General features: G+C 39.2%; 1 protein-coding gene across 1 annotated transcript in view; it reads right to left on the bottom strand.

The window, feature by feature from the left end:
- The window catches only part of LOC127190153 (phospholipid-transporting ATPase ABCA3-like), a 121,608-nt gene that overhangs the window by 67,098 nt on the left and 26,990 nt on the right, over window positions 1–27,520 (bottom strand). The window contains exons 6-11 of the mRNA XM_051147175.1: window positions 25,548–25,658; window positions 24,332–24,449; window positions 19,986–20,159; window positions 16,927–17,108; window positions 14,090–14,224; window positions 3,103–3,220 (exon numbers count right to left, since the gene is read on the bottom strand). Coding sequence (XP_051003132.1) covers window positions 3,103–3,220; window positions 14,090–14,224; window positions 16,927–17,108; window positions 19,986–20,159; window positions 24,332–24,449; window positions 25,548–25,658 — 838 coding nt within the window. The remainder of the gene's footprint in view (window positions 1–3,102; window positions 3,221–14,089; window positions 14,225–16,926; window positions 17,109–19,985; window positions 20,160–24,331; window positions 24,450–25,547; window positions 25,659–27,520) is intronic.

Genomic DNA, 27,520 nt, shown 5'->3' with positions numbered 1-27,520 from the left:
CTGCAGGAGGGAGTTTCTGTAAGTTGCAAGTGGGAGCAGAGAGACAAGAGAGAAGCCCAAGAGAACATGGAGGAGCTATGAGACTTCTAGGATTGAGCTGAGAGACACAAGGGACAAGATTGCAGAGGCTCCAGAGGGCTTACAGACGCTGGGATTGCAGAGGCTCCAGAGGGTTTACAGAGGCTGGGATTGCAGAGGCTCCAGAGGGTTTACAGAGGCTGGGATTGCAGAGGCTCCAGAGGGCTTATGGACACTGGGGCACTAGACAGAAGCACCTAGGGGAAGGTTCCAATAGAGAAAGAGGAGCGAGCATCTTAGTAACTAAAGAGCTGCCCATGTGCTGGGGTCTTAGAGGGTGTAGCAGGCTCCAGGAGCCAGAGAGAACACACTTAGCAACTAGGCAAGGGGAGATGGATTGTTAGAGCAGGTGTAAGGAAGAAGTGGCTAAAGATGTGGACTCTAGAATTTGGAATCAAATATGATGCCTGGCAGAAGCCACCAGGAGCAAATGATCCATACACATCTTAAAACATTCACATTAGCAACTTGAGTCAGTTTGAAATGTTGATCTGTGGCCATGGCTGGAAGGGAAGTGTGGCATTCTTTACCAATGCTACCTGGAGAGAGAGAGAGAGAGAGAGAGAGAGAGAGAGAGAGAGAGAGAGAGAGAGAGAGAGAGAGAGAGAGTGAACTTGGGAAGAAAGTAGTGTTAGGAAATGTGATAGATGGTGGAAAGACTAGAAAGTAGCAGGTGACATGAAAGTTAAACTTTTTTTATTCCCATACAAGAAGTTTGGCTTAGGCCAGAGCATGCAGACAAGGTGCCTATCTTGTGATAGTATGGTCTAATTTTTTTTTTTGATAAGTATGTAATGGGCACAAAAGAAGGTCCTGGTTGGTGACCCAGGAGCCTATGGGCACATCCCTCCTTTTCTGTGACATGGGGAGAGAAGGGGCAAGTTAAGTCTGGAAGATGTAGGGCTGGGGTCTGGAGGATGGCCTGTTGCAGCTTATGAGAAGGCTTAGCAATAGATGTGAGGAGGGGCTCATTTGAGGGGCCAAGGGCCCCCTCATATAAGGTGGGGACAAGGAGACAAAGAGGGGATACATGAGCGCAGAAACCTAGCTATCCCTAGGATGGGCTTCATTCTTGATGGTGGGTACTGTGAGCGAAGGAACAGTGCCTTCTGTCAAGGGTAACAGTCTTGTGAGTTGGAGTGACAGCCAGTTCCATTGAAGTAACCTGAGAGGTGGACAGCTGGACTTTAGAGGGTGAGACGCTATATCCCCAGACAGTTGTAAAGTTTAATAAAGTAGAAGTGTTGGCTTGGTAAATTTTCAGGGGTAGACTACAAAGGAGAAGATAATCTACATATTATATAAGTTTGGCTTGAGGGAGAGATGAAGAAAGTAATTCAGAGACCAAAGCATGGCCAAAAAGGTGTAAGCTGTTCTAGAACTCTGGGTTAGGATGGTCAAAGCGAGTTGGGTAGGAAAGTGAGTGTCTAGGTTGGTCTAAGTAAGGATATTTTGTGACTGAGGGACAAGAGAAATAGAAACAAAGGTATCCTTGAGGTCTAGGACCAGGAAATAAGAGGTCTCTGAGGGGATGATGAAGAAGACAGTATGGTGGTTGAGTTTTATAAGGTAAAGGGGAATCACTGATGAATTGATAAGCTAGAGATCCTGAACCAGGCATTAAGTTCTATCACTTTGTTTTTTTTTTTAACCACAAATATAAAAGAATTAAAGAGAGAAGATGTGGGGCACAGAAGGTCTTTTCTTAAGATGTTAAAGATAAGAGGCTTAAGTCCCCTGAGGCTTTGGAGAGAGAGTGGATATTGAGCCTGTGTGATGGAATTGGTATGGTTTTGTGATTAGATGACAAGAAGGGAAAACAGTGTTTGGCTAAAAACAGGTTTTGGGTGTCCAATAGTTTTACTGAGAAACAAGTAAAAGAAAAGGTGTATCAGATTATGTGGTTTGGAGGAGAAAGAGGGGAACAGCTGCTGAGCCTGGGGTTCAAGATGTGAGGAGAAGAAATAAAGGCTCTTACTATACCTAGCAGGTCCTTTCCCAGCAAATGGGTAGACAGGTTGGTACCACTAGGAAGAAGTAAGTGGAACACCCCTAAAATTACAGCTAAGTGGTGGGGTTTGCTGAGGCTGGTAAGGCTCTTCCCCTACTCTGTCAATAGAGGAATGAGGAGATGAGAGTCCCCAAAACTTCATCAGGACAAAAAGAGTGGTTTTGGTACCCAGAAGAAAGACAGGTGGCCCTGACTACATGAGACTCTTTGTTGGAGACAGGAGTGGTCAGGCCAAGGGAGTCTGGGTACCCACAGTCATCCATGGCCAGACCTAGGAGGTCAGCTGGAGGGCAACCTGGACTTGATGTCCTCATGCCATGAAGGAGAGAGGGCAGTCAGCAGTTCAATGCCCCTCTTGACTGTATTTGAAGCAGGGGTCTGGACCTGTTCTGGGGCTTTCTCATCTCTCCCATGGTATACCTTAAAAGCCACTGCTAAGACTTCTGCCTGTGGAGTCAGGGTCCCCTCTTTAGATACTTTAGTTTGGCCCTAATGTAAGGGAACCTCTGGGATAAGTAGGTCATAAGGAATTAGTTGTCTCTTATCGGGAGTCTTGGGGTCTGGATTGTAGGAGGGTCTTTGTAAGGTGGTCCAGGAATTGAGATGGGGTTTTTGTTTGTCCTGGATAGCCTCTTGGGAGGTCTACCCCCATAATTTACTACATCTTCTAATCTATGAGTTAAATTGCCTTGAGCGAGCCAGGCATGGTGACGCATGCCCTTAATCCCAGCATTTGGGAGGCAGAGGCAGGTGGACCACTGTGAGTTCGAGGCCAGCCTGATTAGGACAGAAAAAAAAAAAAAAAAAAAGCAAATTGCCTTCAGTGAAGGGTTTACAGGACACAGCACATTTGCACCTCCCACTCTGGGTTGTTACAACATTTTCATCCTTTTGTTTGTTCAGAGTGACATTTTCTTGTAAGGGTACTTTGGTCCAAATAGCATGATATTTTGTTATGTATTGCTTTTTAGTCTTAGGAAAATACTTTTACCTTGGATGGAATAAATACACACCTGTAAGAACAGACAAGACTGTGGTCTTTCCTGCTCCATTGTGTCCAAGAAGAACAGTGACCTGCCCCTCATACGCATTCAATAACAAGTTGTGTACTGCAGGTTTGTTTTTAAATTCCTGTGGGATGAAAAAGTAGTCTGTTATATGCCAGTTAGAAAGACAAACATCCTCTACATTTATACCAGCCAACTCATGCTAACAATAATGGATGCTGCTGTTGCTAGGTCCACGGAAAACTCTAGTTCCCCAAACTCCAAAAGGCAGTCCAGATATCCAGAGACAGACTCAGCCTGGACTATAGGAAGCTTGCTGGCAGTTAGAAAAGGCCAGCATTCCTCAGGAACTTGTGGAGCTGATTTCCCTCTACCAAGAAAGCAGGAAGGGACAAATGGCTACCTGTTAGCCTACCTGTTGACATACAAGAGAGCATGCTAGCCTTCAGACTCCCTCAGTATCACAAGCACATGTTATACATTTCAAAGTCCATGCTAAGAGGGGAAGTCTTACCTCTTCCCTTTCCCCAAACTCCTCCAGTTCACAGGCTTGTGTCTCTCCAGCTATTCACTCTCCTTATAACCCTGCTATATTTCTCTCACTCTCTGCTCTGCTCTGCTCCTCATTCTTTCGTGGCCAGGTCCAGTCTGTTGGCCACATTCACTTTACATTCTCTCTCTGTTCTGGACTCTTCTAGATGCCTGTGTTTGTCCCCCCCACTCTCCTATCTACAATAAAACCTATCTATCTCTACATATTTACCAGAAATATATTTAAACATTTCATAAATACCTCAAAATTGGCATGTCTAAACACTGGCATTATATCTATATTATTAACCTATACTTCAATAAACTTAAAATCAATATTATGCTTGGAAACTATATTCAACTGTCCCTTCTAACTCAGTGACTGCCCCCTTCATTTCACCTCACTCGATATACAAGCAAAAGAAACTTGAATTTAACCCTACACCTTAACATAAGTCATACACAATCCTTGCTTTACTGAAGCCTTCACAAATTACTGTGAAACAAAAGATAAAGGCATATAAAAATCATTGCAGTTATGATCAACATTATGAACAAAAGAACGGACATAAAATTATACATGTGATAGTGTTTAAATAGCTTAAGAAAGGTTCTTATCCTTTGACCCCCCCCAACTTCCTCCCATTGAAAAGTATTTTATAAGATCAATAATATCTTCCTTCCCTGTTGAGAAAGACTCCTGATAGGTAAAAAACAAAATAGAACAAAAACAAAAACAGACTGGTTCTGCAGGAGGAGAAAAGGATTATTATTATTATTATTATTATTATTATTATTATTATTATTTTCTTTTTTTATTAATTTATTCTTGTTACATCTCAATTTTTATCCCATCCCTTGTCTCCTCCCATTCCTCCCCCCCCCCATTTTCCCATTATTCCCCTCCCCTATGACTGTTCCTGAGGGGGATTACCTCCCCCTATATATTCTCATAGGGTATCAAGTCTCTTCTTGGCTACCTGCTGTCCTTCCTCTGAGTGCCACCAGGTCTCCCCCTCCAGGGGACATGGTCAAATGTGAGGCACCAGAGTACGTGAGAAAGTCATATCACACTCTCCACTCAACTGTAGAGAATATTCTGACCATTGACTAGATCTGGGAAGGGGTTTAAAGTTTACCTCCTGTATTGTCCTTGGCTGGTGCCTTAGTTTGAGCGGGACCCCTGGGCCCAAATCTGCCTATCATATTGTTGTACTTGTAGGTTTCTAGGACCCTCTGGATCCTTTTATTTTGCTATTCTCCCATGCGTCTCTCATTTAGAGTCCCAATAGGATGTCCTCCCCTCTGTCCCAGTTTCCTGGTAAGTGAAGGCTTTCGTGGGACATGCCGCTTGGGCTAGTATGCAGATATAAGTGAGTATATACCATTTGAGTCTTTCTGCTTCTGGGTTAACTCACTCATTATGATCATTTCTAGCTCAATCCATTTATCCACAAATTTCGGGAATTCCTTGTTTTTAATAGCTGAGTAGTATTCCATAGTGTATATGTACCACAGTTTCTTTATCCACTCTTCTACTGAGGGACGCTTAGGCTGTTTCCATGTTCTGGCTATTATGAATAAGGCTGCTATGAACATGGTTGAGCAAATTTTCTTGTTGTGTGCTGGAGCATCTTCTGGGTATATTCCAAGGAGTGGAATAGCTGGGTCTTGAGGTCTATTCCCATTTTTCTGAGATAGCACCAGATAGATTTCCAAAGTGGGTGTACTAGTTTGCATTCCCACCAGCAATGAAGGAGTGTTCCTCTCTCCCCACATCCTCGCCAGCATGTGGTGTCGCTTGAGTTTTTGATCTTAGCCATTCTGATGGGTGTAAGATGGAATCTCAGAGTTGTTTTGATTTGCATTTCCCTGATGACTAAGGAGGTTGAGCATTTCTTTAAGTGTTTCTCAGCCATTTGATATTCCTCTGTTGAGAATTCTCTGTTTAGTTCCAAGCCCCATTTCTCAATTGGGTTATTCGGTTTGGTGGTGTTTAATTTCTTGAGTTCTTTATATATTTTGGATATTAGACCTTTGTCAGATGTAGGGTTGGTTAAGATTTTTTCCCAGTCTGTAGGCTGTCGCTTTGTTCTCTTGACAGTGTCTCCTGCCTTACAGAAGCTTCTCAGCCTCATGAGGTCCCATTTATTAATGGTTGACATTAAGGCATGGGCCGTTGGTGTTCTGTTCAGGAAGTTGTCTCCTGTGCCAATATGTTCCAGGCTCTTTCCCACTTTTTCCTCTAAGTGGTTTTATGTTGAGGTCTTTAATCCACTTGGATTTGAGTTTTGTGCAAGGTGACAAATATGGGTCCAGTTGCATTTTTTTACACATAGACCTCCAGTTAGACCAGCACCATTTGTTGAAGATGCTATCCTTTTTCCATTGAATGGATTTGGCTTCTTTGTCAAAAATCAAGTGACCATATGTGTGTGGATTCATATCTGGGTCTTCGATTCGATTCCACTGATCAACCAGCCTGTTGCTGTGCCAGTACCATGCTGTTTTAATTACTATTGCTTTATAGTACAGTTTGAAATCAGGTATGGAGATTCCTCCAGAGCACCTTTTATTGTACAAGATTGTTTTAGCTATTCTGGGTTTTTTGTTTTTCCATATGAAGTTCAGAATTGAACTTTCAATGTCTTTAAAAAATTGTGTAGTTATTTTGATAGGGATTGCATTGAATCTGTAGATTGCTTTTGGTAGGATGGCCATTTTTACTATGTTAATTCTCCCGATCCATGAGCAAGGAAGATCATGCCATCTTCTCAGGTCATTTTCAATCTCTTTCTTCAGAGTTTTGACATTTTTTTCATACAAGTCCTTCACTTGCTTAGTTAGGGTAACTCCTAGATATTTTATATTGCTTGTGGCTAATGTGAAGGGTGTGGTTTTCCTAATTTCTTCCTCTGCAAGCTTGTCATTTGTGTATAGGAAGGCTACAGACTTTTTTGAGTTAATTTTGTATCCAGCCAATTTGCTGAAGGTGTTTATCAGCTGTAGGAGTTCTCTGGTGGAATTTTGAGGGTCACTTATGTACACTATCATATCATCTGCAAATAGGGATAATTTGACTTCCTCCTTACCCATTTGGATACTCTTGATCTCCTTTTGTTGTCTCATTGCTCTGGCTAGAACTTCGAGTACTATATTGAAGAGATATGGAGAGAGTGGGCAGCGTTGCCTTGTTCCCGATTTTAGAGGAATTTCCTTGAGTATCTCACCATTTACTTTGATTTTAGCTATTGGCTTGCTGTATATAGCCTTTATTATGTTGAGGAAAGTGCCTTGTATCCCCGATCTCTCTAAAACTTTAAACATGAATGGGTGTTGAATTTTATCAAATGCTTTCTCTGCATCCAAGGAGATGATCATGTGGTTTTTTATTTTCAGTTTGTTTATATGGTGGATTACATTGATGGATTTCCGTATATTAAACCATCCCTGCATGCCTGGAATGAAGCCTACTTGGTCATGATGAATGATATCTTTGATGTGTTCCTGTATTCGTTTTGCAAGTATTTTATTTAGTATTTTTGCATCTATGTTCATAAGAGAAATTGGTCTGAAATTCTCTTTCTTTGTTGAGTCTTTGTGAGGTTTAGGTATCAATGAGACTATGGCCTCATAGAATGAATTTGGTAATTTTCCATCCATTTCTATCTTTTGGAGTAGCTTGAGGAGTATCGGTATTAGCTCGCCCTTGAAGGTCTGGTAGAATTCTGCACTGAAACCATCTGGCCCTGGGCTTTTTTTGGTTGGGAGACCATCGATGATTGCTTCTATTTCTGTAGGGGAAATGGGACTATTTGGCTTGTTTATCTGTTCTTCATTCAACTTTGGCAAGTGAAATTGATCAAGAAAATCGTCCATTTCCCTTAGATTTTCAAATTTTGTGGCGTATATGCCTTCAAAGTAGGATCTTATGATTCTTTGAATTTCTTCAGTGTCTGTTGTTATGTCTCCCTTTTCATTTCTGATTTTGTTGATTTCAATACTGTCTCTCTGCCTTTTAGTTAGTTTGGCTAATGGTCTGTCTATCTTGTTGATTTTCTCAAAGAACCAGCTTTTGGTTTTGTTGATTCTTTGGACTGTTTTCTTAGTTTCTAATTTGTTAATTTCAGCCCTGAGTTTGATTATTTCCAGGCGTCTACTCCTCTTGGGTGTTTCTGCTTCTTTTTTTTCTAGGGCTTCCAGTTGTGTTGTTAAGATGCTTATGTGCGATGTTTCCAATTTCTTTTTAAAGGCACTTAGTGCTATGAATTTTCCTCTTAGCACTGCTTTCAATGTATCCCACAAATTTGGGTATGTTGTTTCTTCATTTTCATTGAATTTCAGAAACTCCTTGATTTCTTTCTTTATTTCTTCCCTGACCCAGGTGTCATTTAGCAGAGAGTTGTTTAGTTTCCACGTACGTGTAGGCTTTTTGTTATTTCTGTTGTTGTTGAATTGCAGCCTAAGAGCATGGTGATCTGATAGGATACAAGGTATTGTTTTAATCCTCTTGTATCTATTGAGGCTTGCTTTGTGACCTATGATGTGATCAATTTTGGAGAAGGTTCCATGCGGTGCAGAGAAGAAGGTGTATTCTTTTTTTTTTGGGTGAAAGGTTCTATAGATATCTGTTAGATCTGTTTGACCCATGGCATTGGTTAATGATGTTATTTCTCGGTTTAGTTTCTGTTTCAATGACTTATCCTTCAGTGAGAGTGGGGTGTTGAAGTCTCCCACTATTATTGTGTGGGGATTGATGTGTGGTTTAAGTTTTTTTAGGAGATCTTTTACAAATGTGGGTGCCCTTGTATTGGGAGCATAGATGCTCAGAATTGTGATGTCATCTTGGTTGACTTTACCTTTGATGTGTATGAAGTGTCCTTCCTCATCCCTTTTGATTAATTTTGGTTGAAAGTCTATTTTGTTCGATACTAAAATGGCTATGCCTGCTTGCTTCTTGTGACCATTTGCTTGGAATATTTTTTCCAACCTTTTACCCTGAGGTAATGCCTTTCATTATGGGTGAGATGTGTTTCTTGAATGCAGAAGAATGTTGGATCTTGTTTATGCACCCATTCAGTTAGTCTGTGTCTTTTTATTGGAGAATTGAGACCATTGATGTTGAGAGATATTAATGACCAGTGACTGTTAAGAGTCTTAATTTTGATGTTGTTTCAAGTTGAGCGTTTGTGTAGTTGTGTTTTTGCCATGGGATAGTTATCTATTTCTTGAGTAGTTTTGGTTGTAGCTTGACCCTTTGGGATGGAGTTTTCCTTCTAGTACCTTCTGTAAAGCTGGATTTGTGGATAGGTACTGTTTGAATTTGTTTTTGTCCTGGAATATTTTGTTTTCTCCATCAATGGTTATTGATAGTTTTGCTGGGTAAAGTAGTCTGGCCTGGCATCTGTGGTCTCTTAGGGTTTGCAGGATCTCTGTCCAGGCCCTTCTGGCTTTTAAGGTCTCTGCTGAGAAGTTGGGTGTAATTCTGATAGGTTTACCATTAAATGTTATTTGGCCCTTTTCCCTTGCAGCTTTTAATATTTTTTCTTTGTTCTGCATGTTTTGTGTTTTGATTATTATGTGGTGGGCAGTTTTTCTTTTCTGGTCAATTCTATTTGGTGTTCTGTAGGCCTCTTGTATGTTTATAGGCATTTCTTTCTTTAGATTGGGGAAATTTTCTTCTATGATTTTGTTGAGAATAGTTTCTGGGCCCTGGAGTCTGATGTCTTCTCTTTCTTCAATGCCTATTATCCGCAAATTTCTTCTTTTCATGGTGTCCTTAATTTCTTGGATGTTTTGTGTCAGGAGTTTTCCAGATTTGGCATTTTCTTTAATGGTTGATTCAATATCTGTGATTGTATCTTCTAGCCCTGAGATTCGTTCTTCCATCTCTTGGATTCTGTTAGAAAAGCTCACCTCTGTGTTGCTCGCCTTCTTCTCTGAGGTCTCACATTCTCGTTTTCCTTCTGTCTGTTTGTTTATCATTGAATCCATTTTCATTTTCAGATCTTGAACTGATTTTTTGATTTCTTTCATCTGATTTTTTGTATATTCCTGAGTTTCTTCCATTGCCTCTTTATAGGTCGTCAGAGCTTGAACCGTTTTATTTATTTCTTTCATCTGGTTGTTTGCATTTTCCTGCAATTTTTCCAGTTCCACTCTATGTGCTTCTTTTATGTCTCCCACCTGTTTGTCTGCGTCTTCCTGTATTTGATTACGAATTTTATTTGTTTCCTCCATTATCATCCTCATTACTAAGGATTTGAGGTCATTTTCTTGTATTTCCATTGTATTTGAGTTCTCTGGGTTGTTTTCTTTGGGATAGCTGGAAACTGGAGACGCCATGTTGTTTTGGGGTTTTTTGCGTATGCTTTTTCGTTGTCCTTTAGACATCTTGCCATCTTTGTTTTTGTTGGGTAGCTTCCAGAGTTGGATGGAGGGTGTCTGACGATAGATTCACTTGTTTTTTCACGATTTCCCTATGCTGGGAGCTCAAAGCTTCACTGGTGTGGATGTTAGGTTAGCCCTGTTGTTCTGGTCTCTCACAGCCAGTGATCTTCAGGCCCCCTGTGCTGTGGATCCTGCAATTGTTCTGGGTCTCTGAATGAGCTTTGGGTCAGGCCAAGGTATCCACAGCCTTCTGTGTTCTCTGCCAAGTCCAGCCAGGAACACTGGGCCCGAACCACGGGCTGAACTCAGCTAGATTCTCAGGGCCTGAACCGTCTGCCAAGGTCAGCTAGGGATTCTGGGCCCAAAATGCATACAGGGTCCAGCCAGAATTTTTGGGCTGGGACTACACACCAAGCTCCGCTAGGGCCTTTTGGCCCAAAGTGCGTGCTGTGGTCAGTTATTGACTCAGGGCCCGAACTGACCACCAATCTCAGCCAGGAATTCTGGATTCAAACTGCACACTGTGTCCAACCAGAGTCTTAGAGCTGGTGGAACCGAGCGCTCTGTCCAGCCTGCGCCGCAGCAGGAGAACTGCAGCTGCTCTGAGTTAGCGCCAGTGGTGCAACCAAGTGCTCCGCCCAGACTGTGTCACTGCAGGGGAGCTGCTGCTGAGCTGAGGTGGCGCCTAGGGTGGAACTGAGTGCTTGGCCAAGCCTGTGCCACAGCAGGAGAACTGCAGCTGCTCTGAGTTAGCGCCTGTGGTGGAACCAAGTGCTCTGCCCAGACTGTGTCACTGCAGGGGAGCTGCTGCTGAGCTGAGGTGCTGCCTAGTGTGGAGCTGCACGCTCAACTAAGCCTGCGCCACAGCAGGGGAGCTGTGGCCGAAGCTGAGTTAGTGCCTCGGGCAGAATTGCTTGTTGGGCTGGGCTAGTACCTGGGACTCTGGGGCCGAACTGTCTGCCGAGTCCAGTCTGGGTCCGAAGGCTCCACGCGACCCAAATCCTGCCCTGAGTCCCCTCTCCTGTGGCAACTCCCACCAGCCACCACACCAATCGCCTCCACCGGAAGGCTATGAGCTGTAATCCTCAGCCACCGCTGCTGGTGCCGCTGGTGCTGCTGCCTCTGCTGCTGCCACTCCGATCAGAGAAAATCCACGCTCCTCCTGTGTGCAGGGGCACGCAGGTCCTCCGCACCCTGGTCCCTCCGAACCGTGGAGTACTCCCACTGCCGTGATGTTTGGACCTTGGTGTTCCTGGCTCAGAAATCTGTGCAATTCCCTGAATTGTTCACTGGAGCCTCCAAATGCGGTCCACACTGCTCGCCGCCATCTTTTATTATTATTATTATTATTATTATTATTATTATTAATTTATTATTTTGAAAGATGAAATGTTATAAGCCTACATCAGGTGTGATATGACTGCAGCTTTCTGATTTTACAATCCCTGTCTTCCTTTGTGGCATCAAGAGTCTTTCCCAAGCAGGAGCTTGTTCTTGGTCATCTGGGTAGAGGGCTTACTGGACTCTTAATTGGTGTAATAAAGTGTGGATAGCTGTACCTTTTTCTCATGGACTGTTTCAGTCTTACACATGAAACAAAAGGTTGGCCAGGTGTGTCAGGGAGCAAAGGACAGTCATTCCAGAGAGCAAAGACAAAGCCAGCCCCAAGATGTTCCCAAACCCTACATGGACAATTTAAATTCTGTCTATTTACTGAGAACAGTAAGTTCTCAGGCATTGAATAGACTATAAAAAGGACAAATACTTAACTATAGATTAAGGAAAACAGATATGAAAGAATCAAACTGTTATCCAGAAGTTAAATTGCTTCCAAAGAAAAATAATAATATTTAACAGAAACAAAAATATCCATATCTTCTTTTCTGAAAATATAATTTTTTGAGTTAATAAACCCAGAAAGAGATACAAAGGAAAACTGAACTTAATAAAAATCATCAAATTGTACAACATTAGTGACAAATTTCTTACAAGGTACCAAAATAGCAACAACAAAAAACAAAACAAAAGAATACTGTAGGAGTCAAAATAAGAACTGAAGAATTTTTCACTGAAAATAATGCTTATGAAAAGATACAACATCAATAATACCAGTATTTAGGAGATGGAGGCAGAAAGATCTTGAGTTCAAAGCCAACCTAGCTACATAACATCATGTCTCAAAAATAAAAACAAAACAAAAATAGAAGGCTAAGGCAATGGCTCAGTGCTTAAAGTACTTCCTGCATAAGCCAGAAAACTAGATCCATGGAAATGCCTGGTAGGTGTGGTGGCCTGTGTGGAATTCCAGCCTGGGAAAGGACAACAGGGGACTCAGAGTTTAGACTGAGAGACATGCTTCCATGAAAACTGTACCTGTACACAGGTGCGCATGCACACATCCATGCACAAACACATGTAAAAGAAGAGAAAAACAGAATTAAGAAAAACTTCTCATATTAAAAATGTGGAAAAAGTACTTACAGTTTATCATTATTTTTAATCTTATAACAAAATAACACAAGGATACAAGCTTTTTAGTCTAATAATACAAATCTATAGTAAGCCTCACAGCTGATGATGTGATACTAAGATATTCTCTTCCTGAGACTAAGAAAAGACACTTCCACGTTCAGTGAAGCTGTACTCACAATGACCAAGACATTTAAAGGCCTGTCTATTGGACTGGAGAGATGGCTCAGAGGTTAAGAGCACTGGTTTCTCTTCCAAAGATCCTGAGTTCAATTCCCAGCAACCACATGGTTGCCCTCTTCTGGAATGCCGGCATACATGCAGATACATAATAAATAAAATAAATCATATATATATATATACATATATATATACATATATATATATTTGTATGTAATCCTGTCTATCAACAGATAAAAGGATAACAATGTGAGGCAAAACCTGAAATAGTATTTGGTCACAAAAGAAGGAATCCTGCCATTTATAACTCATGAATGAGCCCCAGAGAACATTATAATGGACAAAAACCAGGCACAGAAGCATAAAATGGTTTCATTTCCATGTAAATATACAAAAATGCTACATTAGGAGAGAATAGAACAGTGGTTACCAAGACTGAGGGATATAGAAATATACTGGTTAAAGGGCATCAACTTTCAGTTATAAAATAAATAAGTCTGAGGACCTAGTTACAACATGACAATGAGAATTATTAATATAGCATTTTTACCTGAAATTTGATGAGAGCATATTTAAAATTTTTTCACGAATATGAACTCTCAAAACCTATGGATGGTAATGGATATTACATATCTGACTGTGGCAAACCCTTCCACAGTACACACATACACCAATCATACTGCATACCTAAAATATATAAAAATTTTTATGTGCTAATTATAACATTAAATCAAGAAAAAAATGAACTTCAGAACAATAGCACAGCAACATCTTTAATCTAAGGTTCTATATCCAATGAAAACATTCTTCTGGGTGAGGGATACACACCTTTAATCCCAGCACTAGGAAGGCAGAGGGATTCTGTAAGTTCAAGGCCTGCCTGGTCTATAGACTGAATTCCTGGACAGCCAGGGCCACACAGAGAGACTCTGTCTCAAAACACACACATGCAAAACAAACAAACAAACAAACAAACAAACAAAACAACACCAAAACCAAAAACCAACCAACCAAACAAACAAACAAAACAAAAAACAAAGAGACAGAAAACAGTTTTAGATGAAGATGAAATAAAGACTATTTTAGATTTAAGAAAAGTGGAAAGTAGGCTGCCAGTAATGTTACACTGCTCACTACGTCTAAATGAAACATTGCATCAAGTTTATTTATTAACATCAAGTTTTAAAAAATCGCAATCACTTGTTGCCAAATCCATCAAAGAAGAATGAAATTAATGTGTTAAGTGAATAATAACATTTGCAAAACTATATCAATTCCCACCAAGATCTAGCCATACTAATCATGATGCAAATAAAGCAATTAAAAGCATCTCCTTTTTCCCCCCCCTGGGTTATCCAATTATAAACAATCTCAGTGGACAGCAAATGGTTTTTGGTTCCTGTAGGAAGATTTGCAACAGTACCTTATACAAATGCTTGATCTGGATACCTGCAACCAAGTTGGTAGGTTCAGTCTCAAAACAGTGATGTAGTGTGGGGGGACTCCTGGCCTTGTCTGTAGTCTTTCTAACTGTTGGTCTGCCAAGCCAGTATGAGCGCTGCCAAATAAGATAAGAGACCACTACCAAAATGAGTACTAAGAACTTTGTTCTAATTTGCTGTTTCTAAATGTTTAAATCATGCTAAACAAATAAGTCTGCGCTACCCAGGCTTTGCTGTTCATCTTTTATTGAGTACTTGGATCAGGATAAAGAGTTTTTACTGTGTATTTTTGATTAATGAATATACAGAAAATATTAGTAACAACAACAAAAATCTTTTTGAAAGGGTGATAAAGGGTGGCTGGGTAGGCGGATGGGCAATGTCTTGGAAGAGGAGGAAAGCATGATCCAAACAAATAGAGTAAAAAATTTAAGTAAAAAACAAAAGAACTGGCTTCTGAATAGATCTATCACAAAGTGAATCAGTGATCAATAACATTTTCCTATGTAAAAAACAATAACAGTTTTTATTTAACTCTCCCACAAACCGTAAGGGAAGACCTCCTAATTCATTGTGAGAGCAGTACCATCCTGACACCCAAAGCTGATAAAGACAAGTGAGAGCACTATAGGTCCTATCATACAGACAGACGCAAATCTTCACTACAATGCCAGGAAGCTGCAACCACTACAAGGTGAAACGTATTGCAGGGATAGTTCCAGATACTATAATTAATCAATGCAGTATTACATTAACTATAGGATCATTTCAATTCATGCATGTTAAAAATACTTAGAAATCTAGAAACAAAAATTTTTATGAAAAAAAAAAAACACCTCCAAACCTATACATAATGATACTCAATGAGGAAAGACTGAAAACTTGGTCACGAGCAAGCCTGCAATGTAGGCCTGCATGCAGGACACAACCGAGGCCGGCTGGGAGGGAACCAGGGAAGAAGAGGAGCCAAGATGGCAGACTCTCTGCAGCTGTCTAAAGCAGAGGGGCCTGAGATCAGGCAGGAGGAGGAGGAGCCCACACAGCCTCTGGCCTCCTGGCTAGTCCCACCATGCTGAGTTTCTTCCTATAGTGCTTTGTTTTTTGTTTTTATTTTATTTTTGTTTTCTTTTGCGGTGAGGAGATTGCATGGGTGGAGGGCGGGTCTGGAGGGTCTGGGAGATGAGCAGGATTGGGTAGCATGATGTGAAATTTACAAAGAATCAATAAAAAGTTAAAAAAAAGAATAAAATGAACAGCAAAAGGGCAGTTTGGAGAATGGGAGAGAATATTTGCAAATCATATATGAAAGAAGGGTTTAGTACATCAGATAATAAAAAATAGTAGACAACAAATACCAAATGGGCATAAGGCCTGGATATATGTTTCTATAAACAAGATATCTAAAGCCCAATAAGAATATTAATACTATACCTTAGTTATTAGGAAATTCAATTAATGTCACATAAAAGCTATGAAGGTAACTGCTATAAAAGAAACATATGCATGAAGGAATGGAACCTTAGTACTCTACTGGGAGAGATGACAAAAAAAAATTGATCTGATAGATTACAAATCCTTAAACACAGAAGTGCCATAAAAACTAGTAGTTCCACCCCTAAATATATACTCAAAAGAACTTTTTAAGAAGCCCTATTTACAACAGACAAGACATATAAACAATATGTCCTCTAGTGAGATATGGTAAGTATCAGTTCATACCACTCCTTTCATAAACCTGAAAAGCGACTTAAAGAAGCATCCACAAATAGTTATTATGACTGCATTCTAATGATACATCCTGAATGGGTAAATTCATAGAAAAAGTAAGAAATTAGAGGTGCTTAGAACACAAAAAAGGAAAAAGAAAGGGGATGACTTCTCTGATCATAGTTTTAGTTATTTGGAGCAAAAAGCTATGAGAAGAGAGGTCAAGGGTGTGCACTGTGACTGTACATTAGTACAGAGTATAGCTAGTATTAGTGGCTTCATTTTAAAGTTGTTAATTTTATGTCATATGTATTTCACTAAAAATGTGAAGATTTCTAAGAGCTAGGAAACAGCTTGGCTTAGTTTACTCTACATGAGAAACAAATCTGTCATATACTTTCAGGTATAACATTTTACAGCCAAATTATCAACAATTTTAATCTCCAGTATGTAAACAAAAACTGCTAAAGAGTATTTTTTAAGGCAGAAAAACAGAACTGAATTTTTGGCAAATGAGCTTGGAGCCCTGGCTCGTCACACACGCCACAGTGTCTTCACTACAACTACCCGGCTGTGACAAGGAAATCTGAAGGACAAGAAGCTTTCCCTCTCTATGCAAGTAAATGGTCAGCCACCTGAAAGAGACTGAGTGGGGAGTCTTAGACACAGGAGTTATTTAGTTCTCCTTTTGCTAGAACTTAAGAAAGCACCACACATTAATCTGGTGTGCGTTCTCTCTTTGTTTCCCCATCCCACCCTGTAATCTAAGGGTCTGTTTATATCACCTGGCTACAGAGAAGTCATAGTGCTTACAGTTTTAAAAGCTTCAGTGTTTTATCCATCGATGTTATGCAACATATCAAGAAATGAATAGTGTCTCAGTACTGGTGGCATATAGGTAGGATGATCTACATTTGGCTTTTTAATTTGATTACATTTATGAAATAGATTTACAAGGACTATGAACATTTGGAGTAACAGCAGCATTAAAATTTACCATAAAGGGAGGTGGGAAGAACTCAAAGAGATGAAGGAGGAGAAACCATAATCAGAATGAATTATATGAAAAAAATCTATTTTCAGTTAAAAAAAAAAGAAAGAACAAACTCACCATAAGGAAAAAGTACCATGGTTGAGGAGTACCACACTGTCCAGGAAAGACAATTTCTATATACCAGGTAACAATGCTGTATAAGAAAGCATCAAACAAAAGCATTCCAAACATGTAGCCAAAGATGAGGTTATCCTGAAGACTGGCTGGTGTCCAAAGGTTATGCCATTTAACACCAACCTCTGAAATAAAAGGGAAACATTGGGCATGGGTGAAACCTGTGACTCAGTACTCTGATCTGTGAGTCTGCTGTAGCCCTTAGCAATTACCTATAGTACTACAGAAAATGTGGTTACATTTCTCTCCCATTTCTTCAACACCTTTAAAAATAATTAGGAACGATTAAAATGGAATGATAAACTGAAAAACAAACAAGCAAAGAACAGCACAGGAGCATGGGAAGAGTAGATTTAACTGAATCCATCTTGTTACTTTCCCTTGAAGCTAACCTCCCACAGAAACACGCACCAGGAGGCCCACAGGCGTAAAATACAGTACCTGACTACCAACCAGGAGAAGAAAACAAGGAGTTTTGCTTAGTGACAGCACTGCTGGAAGGACAAAAGAAAGTCACCAAAGGAAGAAAAGAAATGCTTTTCTCTTTCTCCTCCAGAACAGGAAGGAATGAGGGCTTGCAGAGAGCCTGCATCAGGAGGCAGGATCCAGAAAGAGCAGCAGCTCGGGAGGCTCATCGGTTCTTCAACTTTGCCCTTCCTCCTCGAAAACACCCATGAACGCTGTATCTTTTAAAAGAAAAGGCAACAATACGAGAAAATATTCTGTGAAATAAAAAATTATCAAAATTTAATTCATTTTGAGAGGTAAATCCTAAGTCAGAAATCACAGAAAAACTAGGAGTCTAAATAGACATCCCAGGAGAGTTTCTGTAAGCTGATGTCCTCCTGCCCCACACAAAATTGAGTTCCTGAAAGGTAAAGTTTATAACAGAGAAGAGACAATAAACAACATAAATTTGATAAACCTGATAAAAATAAGTTATTAGAAAACTAAAAGGTTGTGCTTTTTCATAAGAAACCAATGGAAATATGAGACGTAGATGAAACAATGGCTTAATGTGTCCTGCAAAATAAGAATTATGAAAGTATAAGTAAATAACATTCCTTTAATTGGCTACTAATTCAAAGGTTTTTATTCACAGTTGAGGAAATTAAGTATTCTTAGTTCTTCACATTAGTTGAAGAATAGAACATGAATTTCACTAAATTCTGACAATAGTTTTTGTAGAACTTAATGTAATTGATCCTGAAATTCAGACGTAACATGAATGACTAAACAACAACAAGACAGGGCAATACCAACACATTAAGAATTAGTATGTGGCTGGTGTGTGGCTCCAGCCTTAATCCCAACACTGGAGGCAGAGGCAGGAAGATCTTTGTGAGTTTGATACCAGTCTGGTTTACACAGTAAGTTCTAGGCCAGCCAGGGATAAATAGTAAAATCTTATCTCAGAAAAATCAAATCCCCCAAACAACAAACAAACAAACAAACAAACAAAAACCCAACCCCCCAAACTAGTATCAAATCATAAAAATCTTGTGACATTGATATTAAATGACTTTTACAAATCAGTATATTATAAGTGGAATCATCTGTTTGATAGCTGCTGTAATATAACTCAAATTTAAGCCATATAAACACTTTATGAGACAGTACTTTTATAGTTTAGCCATTTAAAAAATAATCTATAGTCTTGCTGTGTTCAGGATGGTCTCAAACTCTTGGGCTCAAGTTCCATCTCTACTCCCTAAGTGTTGTTTTAAATATAAAATTGCAATTGTTCAATTTTATCAATGAAAACTCAGAAGCCAGATGCTGGGGTGAAAGCCTACTAGCTCAGAGAGGCAGAGAAAGCATCCAGCTGAGCTTCCTATTCTGCTCACGTACCAGAAGTAAAAGGCCCCTCTCCTCCACACTGTCTTAAATACCCTTAAACCCAATGTCCCTCCTTTCTACTTCCTGTGCATGTCTCTATCCATCCCCCAGACTTCCTCTCACTCTCTCTGTTTTTCCCGCATGTTCACTTCCTGCCAATCTGGTTGTTTGTTTCTTCTCTTGACCTAGGATTAACTTTATTTAATTCTATTTACAGAATGGTCTTGATTAAGGGTGTGTGTTAGGGCTGAGCCACACCACAAGCATTTGCTTACAGTAAATAAGGATCAAAGACTGAGCCATACCACAATTAGAAACAGGTTTTTACAGTTCACAATCTTGGGATTCACAATAGGATCAAATATCCTGCAGCATCTTAGTAACTGGGATAGAGGCATTGTCTCCTTGCCTGTTATAGGTTGTTAGTACTTTTGCAAATAGGAAATTATTTTCAGATTAATATGCACATATGACCACATACAGATCAACTGTTATGGATAACAGCAAGAATCACAAGCCATCTAAACATGGACAAAGAAGTGGTTGATTCAACTTATAATGAAATACTAAACAATTACAAAAAGAATAAAAGCATATCTTTGCATAGAGATAAGTTCAAGTTTTTTTTTTTAAAGAGAATAAAAATAGTAAGCTCTAAAAGGATTTTATTTGACAGTGTAATTTCACAGAAGGAAAGATGGAACAATTTGAGCTTTTTCTTTTTCTTTTAACTTTTTGTTCATTCTTCAGTGATTTCACACACACATACATGCACCTAGGACATATCCACTGCTTCTCCCCATCGCTAAGTCATCCTGGCTTCTTCCTCATCCCTCTATTAACTTCATATCTGTTTTTCCTTTTATAACCCTTGAATCCAATTAGTGTTGCCTACACATACTGCACACATATGTGTGTAGGGCATCATCAGCTGGAACATGGGCAACTTACCATGGGCCACAGTGCTAAAGAAAACTGACTTCTACCCCCTGCCTATCAGTTGCCTATAGCTTCCCAGCTAGGTGTGGGAGCATTATATTTTTCATATTTTACATAATCACTTGAATAATAAGCAAAATTCGGGAAAATGTAACACTTAATTACCTTCTCATCTCCTGCACACCCAGTTTGCTAAGAGCTGATTCAGCAATACCAATACCCACCTTCTAGTTCCATCTTGATTAAAATATTGATTCCCAGAGCCAATGCAATATTTGCACTCAGACAGGAAGCCACCTTGGTAGTAAGGGCCAGCCCTTCATAGTGTTCAGAGATGAAGTTATAGGGAAAGAAACTGGCGAAAAACAGGAGGTTTCCAGCAGAAGCAGCCACATGACCTTCAAATAAGAAATTACAATTGACTTCTCATACTACAACAGGGAACTAACACAGTTGGAAATACTTAGATTATGTTTTCAAAAAATTACTGTTTGCAGTCTTATCTATCAAACATGACAGAATAAATGAACGTGTATATAATTGTTAAATACTGGATGTTGTTAAGCCCACAAGCATAGGGTTTTGTAACGGTAAATCTGCTATTTTCTGAATAGAAGTGGATCTGGAAAAGAGAGGAGGTGTAGGGAGACTGGGAGGAGTGGAAGCAAGGAAAACTGTGCTCAAGATGTATTGTATGAGAGAACAATTTAAAAAGAAAGAAAAATAAATTCTCGTCAAAATATTACTAGAACATTAAACCAGTGTTAGTCGAGAAAGTAAAAAAATACCCAATAAAAGTGCAGGATCTTCCTAACATCACCATCAATCAGACAAGGCAGGAGCCTACACAATGGAAAACAATTTTCACAAGCCAATCAGTTGCTAATCTCTGAAATATATAAAGAACTCAAAAACCAGGCATCAAGACAAGAACCCAATGAAAAACTGGGGTACAGATCTAGACAGAATTCTCAAAAGAGGAACCTCAAATGGCTGAGAAACACTTAAGTTAATGTTCCAAATACTTAGTCATCAGGGAAATGCAAATCAAAATTATATTGAGATTACATCTTAAACCTGTCAAAATGGCCACGATCAATAAAACAAGTGAGAGCTTATGCTAGTGAGGATGTGGAGTAAGGTGATCACTCATCCATTGCTGGTGGGAATGGAAACTTGTAGAGTCAGTATGGAAATCAATGTGGCTGTTCCTCAGGAAGATGGGAACCTATCTGCCTCAAGATCCAGGTATACACCCAAAGGACACTTCATCCTACCACAAGGAGACTTGCTCAACCATGTTCATTGTTGCTCTATTCACAATAGTCAGGAATTGGAAACAACCTAGATACCCCTCAACAGATGAATGTATAAAGAAAATGTGGTAATTTACACAATGGAGTAGTATTCTCAGCCATTTAAAAAAGAGAAGAAAAAAATTGCAGGTAAATGGATGGACCTAGACATCATCATCTTGAGTGAGGAAACTCAGACCCCAAAAGACCAAAATGGTATTAATTTGCTTACATGTGGACATTAGCTGTTAAGTCATTAATAAGAAAGCTACAATCAATAGAACAGAGGTTAGTTATAGAGTGAGGGAGTAAGGAGTACAGATAGATGTCATTAAGAAAGAGAAATGGAATAGATAGTTATGAATGGGGGGGGGCTAGAATGGGAGGATCAGATGGAAAGGTGGAAGGAAGAGGGGGACAAGGGAAGGAATTAAGGAAAGATAGTAATTCAATGGATGCTTTCTAAAATATATGCATATATGAAGGTGATTTAAATGAAATCACCAAATAATGGAAAGACAGAGCCCCAACTGGACATCTCTTGTCACCAAATGAAGCTTCTAGTACCAGGATTGGGTTACATCTAATTGAGTTGTTAGTCAAAGGGATCCCATGAGAACCCCCAAACAAACCAGGCTGTTGCCAAGATTATAGGTTGTTCTCCACAAAAAAGCCCCATGGCTGAAGACAATATACAACTCACTGAACAAGAGAAGTCGAGCTGGTGCCTATATAGAGCCTTCACACCTACATTCTAGTGTCTTTGGTACAGGAAGGTACTCTGCAGGCTACCAAAGGAGAAGCATAAACAATAAACCAGCTATGAACTCTCTGAACTACAATAGTGCCCTGCCTGCAAGATATGCTAGTGCAATAGTGCCTCAAAGCTTGTGAGAGTAACCAACCAATATGTGATTTGACTCATTCAATGATATGGAACCCATACTTGACACTGTTTGGGTGACCAAGAATCTGAGGCTAGATAGCCCAGGGATCTGGTCAAAACCAAATATTACTGTTCTTAAAAAACAGGTAGCAAAACAGTGAATATTAATGACACTCTGCTGTACTCACAGATTAGTGTCTAATTCTGCCATCATCAGAGAAGTATTCTCTTGCAGCATATGGGAACAAATACAGAGAGCCCCCAGCCAGACATTTTGCAAGGAATGAGAAACCTTGAAACACTCAGTCTTAAATGGGATGTATCTATCAACCCCCCTCCCTACCGTGGCTCAGGAAACTCTATATAAGAGGAGTCAGAAAGAGTGTAAGAGAGATATAGGGGATGGAGAACACCAAGAAAACAAGGCCCTCTAAATCAATGTGATTGACACACATATAAACTCACAGACTGAGGCATATGCACAGAGCCTACACAGGTCTGCATCAGATGACGCTCTAGAGCTGAAAAGTGAAGTGGACACTTGCTTCCACGCCCAACCCATAAGCAATCTTCAATTGATAACCATTTGCAAACGAAGATTTAGTTTCTCCAAAGGAGTCTATTGGGGAAACAAACTATTCTTAAGGGTAGGTTGTATGCCAAACAGTATGTGGTCAACAGAAAACAAACTCAATGGCATCTTTTGAGGTTCTTTTTTCCATGTCATGTAAGGTCTCTCCCTTTTTTAAAAAAGTTATCTTATGAAAAAAATATATCTTTTTACCCCAAAGTTTCTTTGCATGTATATTATGGCTTCCAGTTTAGTGCTTTTATGGACTTCTTAAGTGGGTCTCTATTTCTTTTGCCTTCTCTTGGGTTCTTTTCCTTCTGTTTGTTTTGTCCTATTCCAATGTGTTAGTTAGGTTTTTATCTTATCATATTTTATTTTCACCCACGTAGATACCTGTTTGTTTTCAAATGAGTGCCAGATAGGGGTGGATCCAGAGGGGGAGGGAAACTGGGAAGGAAATGGGAGAAGCAGGAGGGGCAGTCATAATCAGGATATATTATGTGAGGAAAGTTTTTTTTTCAATAAATTAAAAAAAAAAAAGCCTATTAAAACATTATAACAGCAGTTGAACATTTTAGAGGGCTCAGAAAAGCAGTGAATAATTACTGAGCCAGAAACTAGCAAAAAGAAATATAGTTCCTTTTTTGTTGCTTTTATGAGTTCTGTACTCTAGATATTAACCTTCCTTCAGATGAATACCTGACAAATGATCCCTGAGGCTGCATTCTCACTTTACTCTGCGGCTTTTGCTGTGCAGGTATTTTAGTTAGTTTCAAAAATTCCTGTTTATCCATTTTTGTTATTTCCTGAGTTATTAGAGACCTCTTCAGGAAGGTGTCACCTAGGCCTTATCTTGACAAGTACCTCTAGGCGTCCCTCTTGAGAAGACTCCACAGTTACGCTGTTCTGCTGTTTCAATGGTGTTTCTCCTACACATGTTGTCGCTGGTCTTATATAGTCAATTCATCCTTGCTGTGTTTTGTCTTTATTTTTAAATATGTAAATTCATCTCAATTTCACTTCTCTAATCCCTTTATCTCCATTTTAGTGGTTTTCCTCTGCTTTTGTGTTTTTCAAATTTATAATATATTTTTGATTCTTTCTTATAACTTTTTGTTCTTGGCTGAAATGTCTTTTTCTATAATTGTGTCCACAGAATACACAAGTGCTTGATAACATATTTAAAACGGCTACTTAATCTCTTTCCGTAATCACATCTCTTCACTTCACTGTTGGTGTCCAGCAAATGCAACTTTTCACTCTTGTTTTGATTTTTCCAGCTCTTGGCATGATGAGTTTTAAAATTACATCCTGAACAACTTGGGCACAGCAATACCCCACCAAGGCTGTCTTAGGATTTTGTATTCAGATGATTAACACCATGTGTTATTGACAGACTGAGCTGAAGCTTGCCAATGGAGATAAGGAGTTTGATTTCTCTGTTTTTAATACCTGTTTCTTGTACTTTTCGGTGAGTTATTTAAGTTTATTTTTATAGAATGTCTAATTGGACCATTTTAGTGTAAGTTGATGACATCAATTATTCTTATGTGAGATTTCACAAAGAACCAATAACTAGAGTCTTGTCATATGTTAAGTACTTGACTTTAATAGCAATTAAAATTAACTTCTCCAGGAAGCATTGTGTGATTCTAATGTCACAACTTTACATCTTCTTTATAAGTACACTGGAGTACACTCATTTTTTTAATGTTCTCTCTACCTCTTGTCAAGTTGTGTCAAGTATATTCACCTTATGTGTTAGAATGCAAGGCAGGGCTTCTAGGTACCTAGAAAGAACTGCAGACACAGACTTACTTTTATTGAAGAGTGTGCTAAGCATGAAGGCAAAGCATATGGACGCAATGGCATAACATGTAAGAAAGACAAAGATGAAACTACAGTCACTGTAGCGCAAGATTGGCTCCTGTACAATCTACAATAAAATAAATCATGACATCAGGTAAGGTACACCATAACTAGTGTCACATAAACACAAGGAAAGAGACAAAAGTATAGTCCCTAGTGAAACAGATCACCACACTAAACTGGTGAATGTAGAAGCAATCTCTTGTGTATTGTATGGGTGCAACAGCTGGCAATTAAAAAAAAAAAACCTATGGCCTACGGCTGAGGCAGGAAATAGGTGGGGCATCTGGCAGGCAGAAGGGATTCTGGGAGAGAACCAGGCATGCAGGAGTTGCCACCAAGATGTGACGAGGACAGAGGATGGACACATGATGCCTAAGGCCAGGTTATGTGGCAGAATGTAAGTTAGTATAAATGGGTTATTTTAAGTTAGGAGCTAGTCAGAGAAGAGCATAGCTATATGGCTTACGTATATATAAAATAATAATTGAGTCTCATGAGTAATTATTTCCAGGGAGCTATTGGGGGAGGGCTAGAAGAAAAATGCGGAGACCAACTGCTACAGGTGAGGCTAAAAGACAGGAAGTTAAAGTCTTACTGAGAGACTCAGTAGCATCTGAGTCTTCTAGTAGGGCCAAAAACAAACAAACAAACAACCATTTTATTCTATTGTAAACCTTACTAGGCCCACAGTATGTTGTCTCTCCTTTTACTGGACTGTGTAGTAGACTCACCTCACTGAAACTTATCTGCCTGTTGGAATAGTCATTTGTCACATGTACTTACTGAACACTTGAAATACAGACGGGATGGCTGTGGAACTCAATGTTATGTTCAAAAAGACATTTTAAATTTAAATAAAAACTAAAGCATTGCCAAAAATAGATTGTGTATTTCTTATAAAAACAACGTCAGAATTGGGATGTACAGTAACACAAAACGTAATAGATTTTGAAAACAATAAATATAAGAATAAAACATTTAAAAATGGTTACATGGTAAAAATAGTTTATAAATAGTCAAGTTAAAGACATCACAAAAAGAGTTTTACTTGTTTCTCCCTAAGTTTTTTTAAAAAAAAACTTTAGTAGCTAGTGAAAATGTATTATATATGCAATTAGTCATATGCCTATTGGACAGCATGAAACAGGATACTTGCCTTGACAAACAGCAATGCACATATCAAAAGGATAATGATGACATATAAAGGGAAGAACGTGAAGAAATAGCCAGCCCAGATGATCCAATTTCTAAGCCCCATTATGAGCTGGTATTCCTGTAGGACAGTCAACATAAACCAAGCATTATATATGTCATGGTGCTGACATGCGCTATTTTTGAATTTTTACTATAAAGGCTATAAAATGGTTAATATTATCTTTACTTTAAGAATGAGAAAAAAACAATGCTTAGAAGCCTATCAAGATTATGCAGTAAGTAAGGTCAGTACTTCCCTTCAAATACCTTTCTTCCTGAATTTAGAGATCTTTTTCAATACTACATTTGGGATTTAAAGAATAAAAAACATTTCAAATTAGTATTTCAAAATTTATTTTATGGGCTTTTCCACACAACCTCCGTGATTTATTTCTCTTAGACTCTTATCCTTGTGTGTGTGTGTGTGTGTGTGTATGTGTGTGTGTGTGTGTGTATGTGTGTGTTTACATATCTGTACATGTGTATGTGTGTAGTTTGAATAAAGTTATGCTACTTGGAGTGATAATTCTCCCCAAAGCTGTAGACTAACAAACTCCACAAGAGCCCTAAGTGAGAGCTGGCATGGGAAACCTCCTTCCACTGTGGGATCTGAAGACTGAACTCAGATCATTAGGCCTATGCAGCAAGCTCTTTTATCTAATGAACCATCTCACTGGCCTTTAAATTAAACTGTCAAGCACTAAGATATATAACTCCTACTAAATGCTTTACTTACATATTAAGAGAAAAGCATCTGTATAACTTTTTCCCATACTGATATCTGCTTTCAAGACTTTTTTTTGTTTTCGTTTTTTAGCAAATTGACTCTAAGGAGTCAGTGTGTGTGTGTGTGTGTGTGTGTGTGTGTGTGTGTGTGTGTATGTGTGTGTATGTGCACATCTGTGTGCAGACATATGTTTATGTAATGTTTATCCTTAAAACCTACATGGTAGAGGGAACTAACTCTTGTAGATGTCTATATATGCCATGGCACATGTAGGCAGATATATACACTAAATATAAATGTGAAAAATGCCTGCAAAACCTCAAGAATTTTGGATAATTCAGTGTTTACAACTTTTAGAATATTAACAGTTAAAATCCCTGTCTGATATTTCCAACATCTATGTACCGGTATTTTTAATTTTCTTGAGAATTTCATATATGAGTACTGTATTTACATTATTTTCATTCCTTCTTCCCTCTCCAGCTCCTACATTGACTGTTTCTCCCTTTCCCTCCCTCCCTCCCTCTCTCTCTCTCTCTCTCTCTCTCTCTCTCACACACACACACACACACACACACACACACACACAACCTACTGAGTCCGTTCAGTTGTTGCTCAGATTAAAAGTGTTTAGGGAAGATCACATGGGACCTATCATGAGGTTTCTTCCTGGGGAGTAAAACTGATTCTTTCTATCTCAGCAGCCATCTCATTGAATGTGACTTTTCATCTAGGGGTGGGTCTTTGTGAAATTTCCCCTATGTCCAACACCTGTGTCTTACCTATGTCTAATACTGATGGCTAATTTGTTTCTTTGGATTGTTTTACTGTTTGTTGATATTTCATTTGTTTAGCAACTTTTTGTTGTTAAAACCTTGAACATTGTGAAAGTAAATGGATACTGTTGTTAATGGACCACTAGCTTTGGGACTTATGTCAATTTATCCCGAAACTAGGTTGTATGTGAAATTTGTTGCTGCTCTAGGTATAAACGAGTTCAAGTTCATCTAGTAATCTTTTTGTGTCCACATACTTGACTTCAGGTTTTCCTCTATGTTACTTTCCTGTTTAGCTTGTCTGTGGGGCTTTTGCGGCTTGGGAAGTTGGTATCATCAGGATTCACTCTTCTGTACTTGGGTCTCTTGCACTCTGCTGGAATCTAAACAATTTTCAGCAATGCTGCAAACATACATGGAGGTATCCTACTTTCCGAA

Source organism: Acomys russatus, chromosome 5, assembly GCF_903995435.1.
Source record: "Acomys russatus chromosome 5, mAcoRus1.1, whole genome shotgun sequence".
Taxonomy (NCBI): domain Eukaryota; kingdom Metazoa; phylum Chordata; class Mammalia; order Rodentia; family Muridae; genus Acomys; species Acomys russatus.
This window is presented reverse-complemented; position numbering and strand designations above follow the sequence as displayed.